This window comes from Dama dama, chromosome 23 (assembly GCF_033118175.1).
Source record: "Dama dama isolate Ldn47 chromosome 23, ASM3311817v1, whole genome shotgun sequence".
In the NCBI taxonomy this organism is placed as follows: Eukaryota; Metazoa; Chordata; class Mammalia; order Artiodactyla; family Cervidae; genus Dama; species Dama dama.
The window spans coordinates 4,615,043-4,633,042 of record NC_083703.1 but is presented as its reverse complement, the minus strand read 5'-3'; the positions used below and the strand labels follow the sequence as shown (position 1 = coordinate 4,633,042).

At 40.3% G+C, this 18,000-nt stretch overlaps 1 protein-coding gene across 1 annotated transcript in view; it reads left to right on the top strand.

The window, feature by feature from the left end:
* The window catches only part of PAK5 (p21 (RAC1) activated kinase 5), a 395,377-nt gene that overhangs the window by 265,000 nt on the left and 112,377 nt on the right, over window positions 1–18,000 (top strand). Inside the window, exon 3 of the mRNA XM_061125932.1 lies at window positions 15,492–15,706. Coding sequence (XP_060981915.1) covers window positions 15,503–15,706 — 204 coding nt within the window. The 5' untranslated portion in view covers window positions 15,492–15,502. The remainder of the gene's footprint in view (window positions 1–15,491; window positions 15,707–18,000) is intronic.

Here is an 18,000-nt window from a genome sequence, read left to right as displayed (position 1 = left end):
CTCCCCTGGAGGAGGGCATGGCAACCCACTCCGGCATTCTTGCCTGGAGAATCCCATGGACAGAGAAGCCTGGCGGACCACAGTCCATGGGGTCGTGAAGAGTCAGACATGACTGAGCGACTAACATATACACACAGTGTGCACGTTGATGGCACTTTCTCCATCCTTCCCACTCTATGCTTCCCCTACTGTGTCCGTAAGTCCATTCTCTACAACTAAGTCTCCATTCCTTCCCTGCAAACAGGTTCATCAATACCATTTTTCTAGATTCCATATATATGCATTAATATATGATATTTGTTTTTCTCTTTCTGGCTTGCTTCACTCTGTATGACAGGCTCTAGGTTCATCTGCCTCACTGGAACTGATTCAAATGCATTATTTTTTATAGCTGAGTAATATTCCATTATATATATGTCCCACATCTTCTTTATCCATTCATCTGTCAGTGGGCATCCAGGTTGCTTCCATGTCTTAGCTGTTGTAAATAGTGCTTCAGTGAACACTGGGGTACATGTGTCTTTTTCAATTATGGCTTTCTAGGGGCATATGCCCAGTAGAAGGATTTCTGGGTCATATGGTGGCTTTATTCCTAGTTTTTTCAGGAATCTCCATTCTGTTCCTCATAGTTATATCAATTTACATTCCCTCCAACTGTGCAAGAAGTTTCCTTTTTCTCCACATCCTCACAGAATTTATTGTTTGCAGATTTTTTTTTATGATGGCCATTTTGATTGGTGTGAGATGATACCTCATTTTACATGTACAATTCACTGGCATTAAAGACATGAACATCATTGTGCAACTATCACCACCATCCATCTTCAGAACCTTTTCATTTACCCAAATTCTGTGCCCATTAAACAGTATGTCCCTATTCTCCCGTCTCCCCTGGCAACTCCATTATACTCTCTGTTCCTATCAGTTTGACTCCTTTAGGTACCGCATACATGTGGGTTCATACAATATTTGGCCTCCTGGGTCTGGCTTGCTTCACTTAAGATAATATCTTCAAGGTTTATCCACACTGTTGCATGTGTCTCAAATACTTTTCAATGATTTTGAAAATGCTAGAAAAATAATACCTTGTGAATTTTTATACTGTGGCCCTAACTCAAATCAGAACACCTTATGAGCATGCCAATGTTTGGGAAACTACAGGTATTTTGCATCAGTATAGCACTGCTCTTACAGATTATTGAACTCTACTTATTAATAAAGAATGGCAGAAGTTGCAAAAAATATAAAATTACTTTACACACACACACACACACATATATATATATAACAAATTACACTTTGAGCAAGAAAATTAAAATAGAATTCATAGACCTGAAATGGACTTTTTGAACCAAAAATATTCAGGAGAATAAAAAATGTTAATGGCCAGTAGTCATGTGTTTTCTAGGCCAGTGGGCATGCTTGCCATCAAATAGAGTTTTAAAATCTACCTACAAGGTTACTTCATTTTCTACACAAACAGGAATAATGTCCTTATATGTTTTCCCCTACATGCTCATGATGGTTAATGTGTCAACTTGGCTGGGCCAAGGAATGTCCAGATAGTTGGTATATATTATTTCTGGGAATGTTTCTGGAAGAGATTAGCATTTGAATTGGTGAACTGAATAATGCTGATGACCTTCCCCAGTGTGGGTAGGCATCGTTGAATTTCCAGAGGGCCCCATTGGAACAAAAAGATCGAGGAAGGGTGAGCTCACTCTTTCCCTGAGCTGAGACCTCTGTCTTCTCCTGCCCTTGGACACGGGTGCCTCTAGTTCTTGTGTTTTCATAGTCAGACTGGGCCCTACACCACCAGCCCCTGATTCTCAGGGCTGTGGACGTGGACTGAATGGCACAGCTAGTTTTCCTGGTTGTCCAGCTTGCAGACAGTGTATCATGGGGCATCTTGGCCAACACAGCCACGTTAGCCAATTCCTATGCTATCTCCTCTTATATACATCTGTATAAACCCTACTGTTTCTGTTTCTCAGGAGATCTCTTGGCTAACTCCGTGCTTGTTTCGTAAGCCAAGAACCTGTGAGCTAAGAGACATTCAGAGAGGCTAGAAGTAGGAGACATTAGTTTTATCTATCATATGTGGTTTCTTAAAATATCTCCACCTGTTCATCCAGTTGTAAATGTGCAATTCAACAATCAAAAAAGATATTTCATTCCCAACCTACATGTCACTTTCAGTGTATACAGCTACCACAGAACTAGGTAGCTTTTGCCAATATTCAAAAACGTCAGCAAGTAATGCATTAATAGAACAATAGAAACAAAGGTGAAAGGGCCCAAGATTAGAAATCTCCTGATTCAAACACCTTGCTGAATACTCCTTCCATCGGAACTGCCACTTCTCAGGCAAGATGAGAATCTAAACACCTGGCACCACTGGAAGCCTAAGTTGTGATCTGATATGTTATTATTTCTCCAAAGGAGAGCAGCTTCTGGAATCACTTGTTTATGGCTACTCTAGGTATAATTTCAAAATGATGGTTGGTAGCCCTCTTTCTCCCCCCACACTTTAAGTTTTTTATTTGTGTTGGGGCATAGCTGATGAACGATGCTGTGGTGGCTTCAGGTGAACAGTGAAGGGACTCAGCCATACATATACATGTATCTATTCTCCCCAAAGCCCCCTCCCATTCAGGCTGGCATGTAACGTTGAGTAGAGTTCCATGTGCTATATAATAGGTCCTTGTTGGCTATCCATTTTAAATATAGCAGAGTATACATGACCTTCCCAAAGTCTCTAACTGTCCCTTCCTCCATGACAACCATAAATTTGTTTTCTAAGTCTGTGAGTCTCTTTCTGTTTTGTAAGTAAGTTCATTTGTATCGTTTCCTTTTAGAGTCCACATATAGGCGATGTCATATGATATTTCTGCTTCTCTGTCTGACTTCTGTCACTCAGTATGACATTCTCTTCCCTGGTGACTCAGGCTGTGAAGAATCTGCCTACAGTGTGGGAGACCTGGGTTCAGTCCCTCGGTCAGGAAAATCCCCTGGAGAAGGGAGTGGCAACCCACTCCAGTATTCTTGCCTGGGAAATCCTATGGAGAGAGGAGCCTGGCAGATTACAGTCCATGGGGTCACAGAGAGTCAGGCATGACTAAAGCGACTTAACATGCACACAGAGATTATCATACTAAGTGAAGTAAGTCAAAGACAAATGTCAAATATCACTTAAGTGTGGATTCTAAAATAAAATGATATGAATGAACTTATGTATAAAACAGAAGTAAATCCAGAGACATAGAAAACAAATTTATGATTACTAAAGGGGAAAAAGGCAGGGAGGGATAAATTAGGAGTTCGGGATTAACAGACACTACTATGTATAAAACAAGAAGGACCTATGTATAGCACAGTGAATTATATTCAACATCCTGCAACAACCTACAGTGGAAAAGAATCCAAAATAGAATATATATATATATACACATATATATATATATATATACACACACACACAAACACACACATACATACATATGTATGTATATATGTAGATGTATACAACTGTGTATGTATGTAGATATATATATATATGTATATATATACAACTGAATCACCCTGCCATACACCAGAAAATTACATAACATTGTAAATCAGTCATACTCCAATTTTATTTTATAAAAAGGCTGTTTCATGTTGATCTAAAGCAGAGGCTTTTTTATGTCTAAGTTGTTTTCCCACCTTTACATATATATTTTACTAAAATATAGTTGACTTACAATGGTTCAGGCGCACAGCAAGCTGATTCAGCCACACACATACACATACATTACTCTTCAGATTGTTTTCCATCACAGGTTACTATAACACACTGACTGTAGGTCCCTGTGTGATAGAGTAAACCTTTGTTACTTGTTACATATCTATTTTTTAAATTAGAAATCTAGCATTCTATTAATACTAAGTCAAACAAGAGGAAGGAAATGTCACAAATTTTTTAGTTAGGCAAAAATTCATAAGATTTCTAAAATATGTATATTATACATATTATTTATGTACACACAAGTTTTTCTACTACCCTTGATAGAAGTTTGAGAAAGAACATCAATAAAGAAAAAAAAAAGAGATGGATAAATTGGAAAACATAAAATAAATGAAATTGGAGCACTGACTGTGAAATAGAAAAAAATGAAACAAACTAGATAAAAGTAAAAGATCATAATATAGTCTAGTTTTTTTTAAACATGAGTGTTCATTAGAAACATATCTGGAGCTTTGGAGAAAAAAGCAATACCTGGGCATTTGTATTTTTCAAAAAATTCCAAGATAATTTTGATATGCATCCAGATTTTAAGTGATTACAGGTTTTTCTATTAAATGGTAGTTTTGGTGATATAGAATTCTATTATTTTTCTTTTGACCAATAATGATACAATGGTATTAAGTGAATGATTATGTAACACAATAGTAATCACAATAATCACATAGTAATCACAATAGTAAGAGATGTTTACCAGTTTTTCACAATCAATAGCCAGACAAAAAATAAAATATAATTACAATTGCAAGCCATAATGGGAACATGATTAACCTCACAATATAAAATGATTATGTATGGGGGTCAAGCAGAGTAATGTGGTAGGTGGCAGTGCATACGTGCACATGTTTTCATCTGCCCAGCTGGTCTGTGTGTTTTGGTTGGTGCATTTAATCCATTTACACTTAAGGTAATTGTATGTATGATCCTATTACCATTGTCTTAATTGTTTGGGGCTATTTTCTGTAAGTCTTTTCCTTCTCTTGTGTTTCCTGCCTAGGGAAGTTCTTTTAGCATTTGTTATAAAGCTGCTTTGGTGGTGCTGAATTCTTTTACTTTTGCTTGTCTAGAAAGCTTTTGATTTCTCCATCAAATCTGAAGGAGAGTCTTGCTGGGTAGAGTATTCTTCATTGTAGGTTCTTCCCTTTCATCCCTTTAAATACATCGTGCCATTCTCTTCTGGTTTGTAGAGTTTCTGTTGAGAAATCAGCTGATAATCTTAAGGGAGTTAGTTTGTATGTTGTCATTCTTCCCTTGTTGCTTTTCATATTTTATTTCTGCCTTTAATTTTTGTCAGTCTGATTACTACGTGTATTGGAGTGTCCCTCCTTTGGTTTATTCAGCCTGGGATTCTCTGTGCTTCCTGGATTTGGTTGACTATTTCCTTTCCGATGTTAGGGAAGTTTCCAGCTATTATCTTTTCAAATATTTTCTCAGATTCTTTCTCTCTTTCTTCTCCTTCTGGGACCCCTATTATGCAAATGTTGGTGCATTTAATGTTGTCCCAGAGTTCTCTTAGGCTGTCTTCATTTTTTCATTCTTTTTTCTATATTCTGTTCTGTGGCAGTGATTCATTCTTTCCTCCAGGCTATTTATCTGTGCTTCTGCCTCAGTTATCCTGCTCTTGCTTCCTTCTAGTGTATTATTCATCTAGGCTCTTGGTAAACTTTTCTTGCATCTTCTCCATTATTTTCCCGAGATCCTGGATCGGCTTCACTATCATTATTCTGAATTCTTTTTCTGAAAGGTGGGCCTATCTCCACTTCACTAGTTGTTTTCCTGGGGTTGTATCTTGTTCTTTCATCTGAGACATAATTTTCTGCTTTTTTATCCTGGTTAACTTTCTGTAATATAGTTTTTGTTCTACCTGCTGTGGGATTGTGGTTGTTCTGCTTCTTCTGTCTGTCCTTGAGGAGGATAAGAGGTTTGTATAAGCTTCCGATGAGAGGGACTAGCAATGGGAAAAACTGGGTCTTGCTCTGGTGGGTAGGGCTTTGCTCAGTAAATCTTTAATCCAAGTATCTGTTGATGGGTGGGGTTGCGCTCTCTCCCTGGTAGTTGTTTGGCCTGAGATGACCCAGCCCTGGGGTCTTCAGGCTCTATGGTAAGGTTAAAGGCAACCTCTAAGAGGGCGTATGCCAAGGGGGACCTCCCCAGACATCTGCTGCCAGTGACCCTGTCCCTGTAGTGAGGCCTTGCTAACCTACACTTCCATGGCAGACCCTCCAACACTAGCAGCTAGTTTTGGTTCAGTCCTCTGTGGGGTCGCTGCTCCTTTCTTCTGGGTCTTGGTATGTGCAAGATTCTGTTTGTGCCCTCCATGACTGGAGGCTCTATTTACCCCAGCCCTGTGGAAGTCCTATAATCAAATCCTGATGGCCTTCAAGGTCAGATTCCCTGGGGATTCCCAGTCTGTTTGTCAGATCCCCAGGCTAGGAAGCCTAGCATAGGGTTCAAACCTTCACAACAGTGGGAGAAATTTGGTATTCTTGTTCTCCAGTTTCTGGGTCACCCACTTGGCAGGTATGAGATCTGCTTTTATTGTGACAGTGGCCCTCCTACTGTCTCGCTGTGACTTCTTTGTCTTTGGACTTAGGTTACCTTTTTTTGGTGGGTTCTAGCATCCTCCTGTCAATGATTGTTCAACAGCTGGTTGCAGTTTTGGTGCTCTAACAGGAGGAGATGAGCACACGTACTTCTACTCCGCCGTCTTGAACCAGAAACCCCTGCGGTTTGTGGATTTTTTGATGACAGCCATTCTGACCTGTGTGAGGTGATATCTCATTGTAGTTTTGATTTGTGTTTCTCTAATAACTAGTGATGTTGAAAATCTTTTCATGTGCCTATTGGCCATCTGTATATCCCCTTAGGAGAAATGTTTATTCAGGTCTTCTGTGCATTTTTTGAATGGGTTGTTTATTTTGATGCTCTTTGCAAATTTTGGAGAGTAACCCCTCGTCAGTCACATCATTTGCAAATATTTTCTCTCAATCTGTAGGTTTTCTTTTCATTTTTTTTATTGTTTATTTTGCTGTGCAAAAGCTTTTAAGTAGGTCCCATTTGTTTATTTATGGTTTTATATCCCTTATTCTGGGAGATGGATCAAAAAAATGGTACTGTGATTTATGTCAGAGACTCTTCTGCCTATGTTTCTTCCAGGGGTTTTACAGTGCTCAGTCTCACATTTAGGTGTTTAATCTATTTTGAGCTTATTTTTGTGTATGGAGTTGAAGAATGATCTAATTTCACTTTTTTTACATGTAACTGTCCAATTTTCCCAGGACCATTTTGTGAAGAGACTGTCTTTCCAACACTGTGTAGTCTTGGCAGTCCTCTTTTTTAATCTGCTCCTCATGTAAATCAAGCTTTTCTTCTGAACATTAACCCAAAGGATGAATTTTTTAAGTATTATTTCAATATATTACAATATGTGGTAATTACAGCAAGTGTTTGTTTTAAATTAATTTTAAAATATTTTAGGAAAGAAATATACTACACAGTGTGTGTGTTAGTCACTCAGTCATGTCTGACTCTTTGTGACCCTATGGACTATAGCCTGCCAGGCTCCTCTGTCCATGGAATTATCCAGGCGAGAATACTGCAGCAGGCAGCCATTCCGTTCTCCAGGGGATTTTCCTGACCCAGGGCTCAAACCCAGATCTCCTGCATTGCAGGCAGATTGTTTACTGTCTGAGCCACCAGGGAAGCCCATGCCACACTAAAAAGTATAAAAATCCAACGGTTCCTTGATTTACCCTATGATAACTCCAAGTTCTTTTTCCTTGGGGATGGTCTTGATCCCTGCCTTCTATACAATGTCACAAATCTCCATCCATAGTTCTTCAGGCACTCTGTCTATCAGATCTAATCCCTTGAATCTATTTCTCACTTCCATTGTATAATCGTATGGGATTTGATGCAGGTCATACCTGAATGGCTAGTGATATTCCCTACTTTCTTCAATTTAAGTCTGAATTTGGCAGTAAGGAATTCATGATCTGAGCCACAGTCAGCTCCTGGTCTTGTTTTTGCTAATTGTATAGCGCTTGACCATCTTTGGCTGCAAAGAAGATAATCAATCTGATTTTGGTATTGACCATCTGGTGAGGTCCATGTGTAGAGTCTTCTCTTGTGTTATTGGAAGAGGGTGTTTGTTACAATTAGTGCATTATCTTGGCAAAACTCTGTAGGCCTTTGCCCTGCTTCGTTCTGTACTCCAAGGTCAAATTTGCCTGTTAATCTAGGTGTTTCTTGACTTCCTACTTTTGCATTCTAGTACCCTATAATGAAAAGGACATCTTTTTTGGGTGTTAGTTCTAGAAGGTCTTGAAGGTCTTCATAGAACCATTCAACTTCAGCTTCTTCACCATTATTTGTTGGGGCATAGGCTTGGATTACTGTGATATCAAATGGTTTGCCTTGGAAACAAACAGAGATCATTCTGTCATGTTTGAGATTGCATCCAAGTACTGCATTTTGTACTCTTTTGTTGACTGTGATGGCTATTCCATTTCTTCTAAGGGATTCTTGCCCACAGTAGTAGATATAATGGTCATCTGAGTTAAAATCACCCATTCCTGTCCATTTCAGTTCACTGATTCCTAAAATGTTGACATTCACTCTTGCCACCTCCTATTTGACCACTTTCAATTTCCCTTGACTCATGGAAAAAGAAATGCAAAAAGGTAAAATGGCTGTCTGAGGAGGCCTTACAAATAGCTGTGAAAAGAAGAGAAGCAAAAGGCAAAGGAGAAAAGGAAAGATATGCCCACTTTAATGCAGAGTTCCAGAGAATAGCAAGGAGAGATAAGAAAGCATTCCTCAGTGATCAATGCAAAGAAATAGAGGAAAACAGTAGAATGGGAAAGACTAGAGATCTCTTCGAAGAAAATGAGAGATACCAAGGGAACATTTCATGCAAAGATGGGCACAATAAAGGAAATAAATTGTATGAACCTAACAGAAGCAGAAGATATTAAAAAGAGATGGCAAGAATACACAGAAGAACTATACAAAAATGATCTTCATGACCCAGATAATCACAATGGTATGATGACTCACTTAGAGCCAGACATCCTGGAATATGAAGTTAAGAAGACCTTAGGAAGCATCACTATGAACAAAGCTAGTGGAGGTGATGGAATTCTAATTGAGCTATTTCAAATCCTGAAAGATGATGCTGTGAAAGTGCTGCACTCAATATGCCAGCAAATTTGGAAAACTCAGCAGTGGTCACTGGACTGGAAAAGGTCAGTTGTCATTCCAACCCCAAAGAAAGGCAATCCCAAAGAATGCTCAAACTACCACACAATTCCACTCATCTCACACGCTAGCGAAGTAATGCTCAAAATTCTTCAAGCCAGACTTCAATAGTACATGAACCATGAACTTCCAGATATTCAAGCTGGATTTAGAAAAGGCAGAGAAACCAGAGATCAAATTGCCAAAATCTGCTGGATCATCAAAAAAGCAAGGGAGTTCCAGAAAAAACATCAATGTCTGCTTTGTTGACAGTGCCAAAGCCTTTGACTGTGTGGATCACAACAAATTCTGGAAAATTCTTCAAAAGATGGGAATACCAGACCACCTGACCTGCCTCTTGAGAAACCTGTATGCAGGTCAGGAAGCTAGAGCTGGACATGAACAACAGACTGGTTCCAAATAGGGAAAGGAGTATATCAAGGCTGTGTGTTGTTACCCTGATTATTTAACCTACATGCAGAATACATCCTGAGAAACGCTGGACAGGATGAAGCACAGGCTGGAATCAAGATTGCTGGGAGAATTATCAATAACCTCAGATATGCAAATGACACCACCCTCATGGTAGAAAATGAAGAAGAACTAAAGAGCCTCTCGATGAAAGTGAAAGAGGAAAGTGAAAAAGTTGGCTTAAAACTCAGCATTCAGAAAACTAAGATCATGGCATCTGTTCCCATCACTTCATGGCAAATAGATGGGGAAACAGTGAGAGACTGTATTTTGGGGGGCTCCAAAATAACTGCAGGTGGTGATTGCAGTCATGAAATTGAAAGACACTTGGTCCTTGGAAGGAAAGTTATGACCAACCTAGACAGCATATTAAAAAGCAGAGACATTACTTTGCCAACAAAGGTCCATCTAGTCAAAGCTATGGTTTTTCCAGTAGTCATGTATGGATGTGAGAGTTGAACTATAAAAAAAGCTGAGTGCCAAAGAATTGATGCTTTTGAACTGTGGAGTTGGAGAAGACTCTTGAGAGTCCCTTGGACTGCAAGGAGATCCAACCAGTCCATCCTAGAGGAGATCAGTCCTGGATGTTCACTGGAAGGACTGATGCTGAAGCTGAAACTCCAATACTTTGGCCACCTGATATGATGAATTGACTCATTTGAAAAGACCCTGATGCTTGGAAAGTTTGAAGGCAGGAGGAGAAGGGGATGACAGAGTATGAGATGGTTGGATGGCATCACCTACTCAATGGACATGAGTTTGAGTAAACTCTGGGTGTTGTTGATGGACAGGGAGGCCTGGTGTGCTGCAGTCCATGGGGTCGCAAAGAGTCGGACATGAATGAGCAAGTGAACCGAACTGAACTGACTGAACTCCAAGTTCTGCTTCCCTGAAGGGCACCATGCATGACATGACATTTCTTTGGTTTCAACAATTTTTTTTAGTTTTTTCCATATCACCAAAAATATATGTGTGCAACTATGTCAATTTTAGGCATCTCAAGACTTTTTTTCTGCTATGGTAAACAGAATTTAGCTTTATTATACAATCTACCAACTGATAGAAAGAATGTGCTTTGAGATTCTGAATCTCCAGTTTTGTCAGTTTCTTACCTCTTAGCTTCTGTTTTTTTCTTCTGTAAAATAGAGGTATGATGATAACACCCCTTGTGCAGAAGGAGTTCACACAGCAGGTCTGAGACTATCTTTGAGTAACCTAATTGCAGGATTGGCCCTTTACTGGCATCTGGAAACGTGGGTTTTAGGAGGGTTCCCACTGTTCCCTGATAATAATGGCTCACTGTGACTAAACTGTTTATCCAGACTATTTTAGTCTCTGCTGAACCCATGTTTCCTTCTGGAGTTTGGAATTTTGGCAGGTACCAGGCAGAGGTGCCCATGTGACAGGTACCAAGTAAAATCCTCAGGCACTGAGTCTTTCCCAAGCTTCCCTGTGTGGACAGAATTTCCTGTGTTGTCATAATTCAGCGCTAGAGGAATGGTCACATCCGGCCCGAGTCTGCTGGGAGAGACCACTGGGGGCTCGTGCCTGCAGACTTCGCCCACGCACCTTTCTCCTCTGCTGGTTCTGCACTGTATGCTTTCTCTGCAATAGATCATCGCCATGAGTATCACTCCGTGCTGAGTCCTGTGAGTTCTTCCAATACATGAAACCTAGGGGTGGTCTTGAGGACCCCCCACCAGAGGATTGTCTTGAGTTTTAAGTGAGCTCAGACACACTGGACAGTTAGCACTTTTCCAGACTAAGCGGGTGCTCGTCCTAGAGAAGAAGTCCTTGACCAAGCAGGTGTGGATTTGAGGAGGGTTCCATACTATCGTTGGCCTGAATGTGAGATTCCTCAGTGCTATCAGGGGAATGGACATCACTCATGGAATGTCACTATACACTTTGGATGTTCCCTCTCTGCTTTTAGTCATGAGTGAGCTTCACAGGAACATGACTTTAGGACTTAGAGCTTCACTTTCTTTTTAAGTTGTTTCTTCTTTAATTCAAACTTACTAGACACCTAGAACTATATTTACTACCATTTAAATTACAGTTGTATAGTATCACATGATGAAATGTAGGCAAATTAATTCAGCTGTGGGTTTCCTCTGTCTTATTTTACAAGAATAGTATTAGTTCATTAATATTTTCTTTTTTTATATTCTCACTTGAATGCCATAGCAACCAGTGAGAAATTCACAGTCGGAAAGGAAATAGTAAGACATTTCTATTCTGGTTCTAAAAATGTTTGATCTAACATTCTCAGTGCTTGTTCAAGTATGAATATATGCAAATCCTCAAATGATTTTTCTACAACAATTGTCACCTGGTTTCTAAAAATGATCATAAAGTTTATTAAAATGCCAAGTGGATTCAGCCAATGCATAACCAAATTATATTTCAAATGTATTTTTATTTTCATAAAATAATACTGAGAGATGGTGTATAGAGTCACTTACTTATTTGGCATAATTACTTGGCCACTGAAAACCTTCTAGGCCCTTGACAAGCCAGAGGATAGCATCACAATTAAGACTCCACTGAGTGGACACAATGTAACAGCTAATATGGTTACCCAGATGGGGCACTGTTGCTTGAAACTGTGAAGCAACCAAAATAGAGAAAAGTGATGGGCATCTGAAGAGGCAGGGCATGGGATCATAATCAGTTAGCATTTTCTGTGCAACAATCTGCTCCAAAATGTAATGGCTTAAAGCAACAGCCATTTTATTTACTTTCTGATTCTGTAGGTTGATCCCGTAGGTCTGGCTCAGCTGTTTGTTGTTTGTTTCTTCCTGCTTGTTTTGACTGGGCGCAAAAGTGGATAGCTGCCGGTCAGCAAGACAGCTGTTTCCAGGGCTTGTTGCCTGGGCTGATGAGTGACTGGGTTACATGATCTGTCACCCCCTAACTAGACGGCCTGGCCTCGTCCTCATGCTGGCTGGTTCCAAGAGCAGCATGGAGGCAAGCCCCAGGGGGCAAGCACATTCCAGGCTTGGGTCATAATTTCTGTTGTCCTTTTGTGGATTACATATCCTGGTCCAGAGTCAGTGCTGGAGAGACCCACCCAAGGGCTGGACCCTGGCAGGCGGGAGACACCGGGGCCACTCCTGTGACAGTCCGTGGCCACTGCAGCCTTTCCTTCTTCATGCTCTGTCTGAGGTGTGCGCAAATGTTGGAAATCATTGACCTGTATTTATTAACCTAATTATAGTAAGGTACTTAAAGAGTTTTAAAAACATATCATTATGTTTTGCAAGAGAGACAACATGTCAAGGTATTCTTGAGCCCTTTTTATCTTTCATTAGCTTTTCATTGTCAGCTTATGTGAGTTTGCTAAATGAGTTTGAAGTAAGCACCAGGATGGATGTGAAAATGGGTTTTGACAAAGTCTGGGGAGTTAATGCTATGAAGACTCTGGTCCCTGTCAGGGCTACATATGCTGTGCTATGGTGTGAATGTGTCTCTCCAAAATCCGTGTGTTGACATTCTAATCCAAACGTTGTTTAGTCACTAAGTTGTATCTAAATCTTTTGTGACTCCATGGACTGTAGCCAGGCTCCTCTGTCCATGGGATTTTGCAGGCAGGAATACTGGACTGGATTGCCATTTCCTTCTCCAGGGGATCTTCCCAACTCAGGGATCGAACCTGCATCTCCTGCGTTTGCAGGTAAATTCTTTACTGCTGAGCCACCACCAAAGACCACCCCAGTGTGATGGCAGTAGGAAGTGGGGCCTTTGGGAGGTGATTGTCCCTTGAGGTCGGAACCTCATGAATGGTATTAGTGCCCTTATTAGAAAAGACCAGTGCAAGCTCCTTTGTCCCTTCCAACATGTGCTGCTGCTGCTGCTGCTAAGTCACGTTGGTCGTGTCTGACTCTGTGCGACCCCATCGATGGCAGCCCACCAGGCTCCCCCGTCTCTGGGATTCTCCAACGTATGAGGTTACAGCAAAAAGACAGCCAACCAGAAAGCAGGTTCTCACCAGGTAGTGAAGGAATAGAAGCATTAGAAAGCTAGAAGGAAATAGGAAACCCCTGCTGACTGAGCAGGGATAAACAGTTAAAAGAAAAACAAACAAACAAACAAACAAACAGAAGTTCCAAAGAAGGATGAAGGGAAGGGAGGGAGGGAGAGTGAAAAGGGCGATGTTAACATCTGTGGAGCTCTGACCTTAGGTGTTCTTCACTAAATGTTCTGTTCTGGGTGATGTTAGTCTCTCAGCAAATATTTCTTGACCCCTACCATGTGCCAGACATTGGCTAACAGTAATGAACAGGTGGACAGCATCCCTGCTCTTACGGATCTTGTATTCTAGAAGGGAAGACAGATCCTAGGCATGCCATTGTACACAACTGAAAGCAATGAATAAGTGTGGTGAAAAATATGTACTTGACTGTAGGAGTGTTTGTATAACCCCCTACTCAAGTCTGAGGGCTGGGAGAAAGTTTCTCCCAAGAGTAACACTGAAGCCAAAGCACCATGTTTTGTAATAGGTGCAACAAGGTCGTTGGGATTCCCCAAATGATTGTGATTGTCCTGTTCACAATAACTTCAGAGAGGGAAAAGCAGTCGCCTGCGATCACAGTGAACACTAAGTGGCATTCAAGCCCAGAGTACCTTACATGTTTTCAATAAACGTAAAGAGTAAACTGACTATTTTACATATTTTCTATGTGTATCTTTGTCATTTGTTGTTGTTTAGTCACAACGTCATGTCCAACTCTTTTGGAAACCCATGGCCTGTGGCCCACCAGGCTCTGCTGCCCATGGAATTCCCAGGCAAGAATACTGGAGTGGGTTGCCATTTCTTTCTCCAGGGATCTTCCCAACCCAGGGATTGAGCCTGTGCCTCCTGTATTGGCAGGCAGGTTCTTTATCACTGAGCCACCAGGGAAGCCATAGGAGGTTTTAAATACATAAACTGCATTGTTTCAAACAAGTAAAATACGTTGCATAAAATTCTAAATATGCAGTATAAAATCGATATTGTTCCCTGCGTCCCCCTGGCTCCCTTCTCTGCAGGTGATACCAGTCGATCTCTGGTATATTCATCCAGAGGTATGTTCCATACGAGCACTTAGCACTCACTTTGTGCCAGGTGCTTTTCAGACTTACAAGTCTTACAAGTGTTTACTTGTTTAATCCTAATAAAATTTTATGTGGCAAATATAATTATTAACCCCATTCTTTGTGTTTACACATATTTTTCCATAGACTTGTTTTAGATTTTAAGTGCACATCAGACTTTGAGACTTTGTGTGCTAGTCAGCTTTTGCTTTGGGAACACCACATAACAAACAAATATGAGGTCTGAATGGCTCCGTGACACACTTATTTCATACTCACAAGTCAGCTGTTGGTCTGACTCCAGCTTGGGGGTCAGATTTCTGTCTGCCTCATGTATCTCTCCTTCCAGAATCTTGGCTGAGGGACTATCGTCCACTAGAGAGATGTGCATGCCAAGTGGCAGAAGCGTAAGAGGGAAGTGGAAACACAATACCTTCAAAAACCTCCACCCTGGAGACTTCCCTGGTGGCCCAGTGGATAAGATTTGCCTTCCCACTGCAGGGGGTGCAGGTTTGATCCCACACACCTTAGGGCCAAGAAAACAAAGCCAAACATAACACAGAAGCAGTATTGTAACAAATCCAGTAAAGAGAGTAAAAACCATCCACATCAAAAAAATCTTAAAACATCTCCACCCTGAACTGAAGGGCTTTTTCTTCCTCCACAGTCCATTAGTTAAAGTGAGTCACATGACCAAACTCAGGGAGTTGGGAAAGCCTACTCCACATGGCAAGTATAAGGAAGAAGCAAAATTTTTAAATGAAGTTGCCTCATCTACAGACTCGGAAAGTACAACTTGCATCATCTGCAGCTAATAGTGGAAAAGCTGAAAAGACAGAACGATGAGTGAATTACTAATTTTCCTGTGGTCTTCTGGCTGGCAGGATAATAAGCCGCTCCCTTTTCTGTTTTCATTTCTCAGGATTTTGCACCATGTTTGGGAAAAAAAAGAAAAAGATTGAGATATCCGGCCCATCCAACTTTGAACACAGGGTTCACACGGGGTTTGACCCACAGGAGCAGAAGTTCACCGGCCTCCCGCAGCAGTGGCACAGCCTGCTGGCGGACACCGCCAACCGGCCAAAGCCCATGGTGGACCCTTCCTGCATCACGCCCATCCAGCTGGCGCCCATGAAGGTATGACGAGGGCTTGCTCTTTAAGTTGGCTTGAAAAGCGTGATCCCGTTTGATGCAGGGTGAGCTCTCAAATGCCTAAATCATGTATTTGTTTTTAAATATCCACATATTATCCACAATTATTCTTCAGTGATTATAACGTTTGCCACTTGTCATAAATTGCAGCACATGAAAAGCAACCTCAGCTTTCAGATGTGAGTCTTTTTTTCTCGGATTCATACAATGCAAACACAAAATAGGAAATTTTTATTTTTACTTTTAATGGTGTTTGTTCTTTTAACTAAAAAACATTATCCACCTACTCTGGTAGATATTGTCAGTAACCTCTGAGTAGATAGTATACTAGGCAGCCTTGTGTTGTTATGCATTTTTCCTCAGAATGTCTAAGCTTTTATATAAAATTTAGTAAGAACAGGTTTTAACTATACTAAATGATTTTTATGTATGTATACTCACATACATGCATATGCATATATATTTTGTATATAATAAAATATATTTATTAGTGTATACATACCTATAAATTATACATATATAGTCTTCATAGTCTAAGAGAGAGAGATTTCAAATAAAAATGAATTATGTGATTCCTAGAATAAGATATAACTTACCTTAAACAAATAGCTAGTAGATTTTTAAAAGGACTGTTCATCAGGATCATTGCATTTAAGTGGAAATCAGACCCAAAACATTTCAGATAAGTCAAGAGACTACCAAAAACCCAGCCTTTGCAGTTTACTTCTATACCTCAGAATGATAAGAATTCCCTGGGCCATCACATTGCCCAAAGTCTTCCTGTGGGGATTAAATATCATTGAAGCTTATCATCATGTTATCCAATAGGTCAAATTCTGTCCTCACTTCTTATATCAGTAGGCATCTGAGCTAGGTAAATACCTTATTCTATATTAACATGCATATTGAATACACTGGGTTTAAATGATATGTAAAACAACAGTGGATGTATTTTTAAAGGGTTTAAAGAAGGAATCTAGCTGATAAACTACAAGAAATGCTTGTAAGAGATCACTTGCACTGAGTAACTTGGAATTGTGATTTTGTCATTTATTCATGGTCTTATGAGCCAATTTATTTTAGTACTGAACATGTGGGTCTGTCCTGCCCAAAGATTGATACAGAGTGTTTTAATCTTGCATCTTGTAAATTTTATGTTCTGATAAGATTTTGAAACTTTTCAGGCCAGGTGAAATGTAAAAAAGAGGTGGATATTCAATAAGATAAATCTTTAGGGACAAAATGGAACCTCTCATCTTAAACAGGTATTGATCGACATTTAATAGAAGCTGACCAGTTAAGCAACTCTACTTGTTAATATTAGGCAGTATCCTGGACAGGGAGGCCAGGCGTGCTGTGGTCCATGGGGTCACAAAGGGTCGGACATGACTGAGCAACTGAACTGAACTGAACTGATCCTTCTATTGAAGATGATTTTCTCTGGAATAAAAGATAAATGCCTCACTAATGACTAAATAATAGGCTGGGACTTATCTAAAAAAGAAATCGAGATTGGAAAGAATTTGCTTTATAGTTTCATTATTTTTTGCAATATTCTGAGTTTTTATAAAACCCAGAAAAGGAAGATGCAGTGTGCCCCAAAAAGTTATCTGCTATTGATCATCATGGCAAAGGAGAATGTCCAAATGAAACAAGGGCTATTTTCTTAACTTTAAGAAATTGCCATTTGATGAGGAGTGTTCTAGAAGGGAGCTGTTTTAGTGTATCATCGTAGGTGAAGGCCAGGATGTGCTCTCTTATTAGGGAGTGTGGAGTGTGCTTATTAAGGGATGAGGTTAGAGTGACATCTACTGCACCATGGTTCTTCACTTGTGCTAGTCCTAGCAGGTCCTGGCTGGCAGTAAGGTAGGAAGCTCCCATCCCAGTGATAATCCATCATGCCCAGTGGCTGTAGGACCTAAGAGGATCTTCTACCCCATTTCTTCCATCTCCTGGGTGAGCTGCTACCTTTCTTCTTGGACAGAATTTATCAGCCCCACTGAGAAGTGGAGCAAAGTTGCCTAACTGAGCCCCATGTTTCTCTTACTCACATAATGGGCTTCCCAAATTTGATGCCAAATGTGTGAGAATCCAGTCTGTATGGGGGAATATTTGCTATAGACTTTTAGATGCTAAAAGACAAATAACTAGGAAATACATCTCAAGTGTGAATCCAGTCCTGGATTTCTGCACATTTCAGGCACAGTAATGCCTGTGGGGAAAAAAAAAATACAGACAAGAAATGAAAAGAGTCACTTCAGTTCAGTCACTCAGTCATG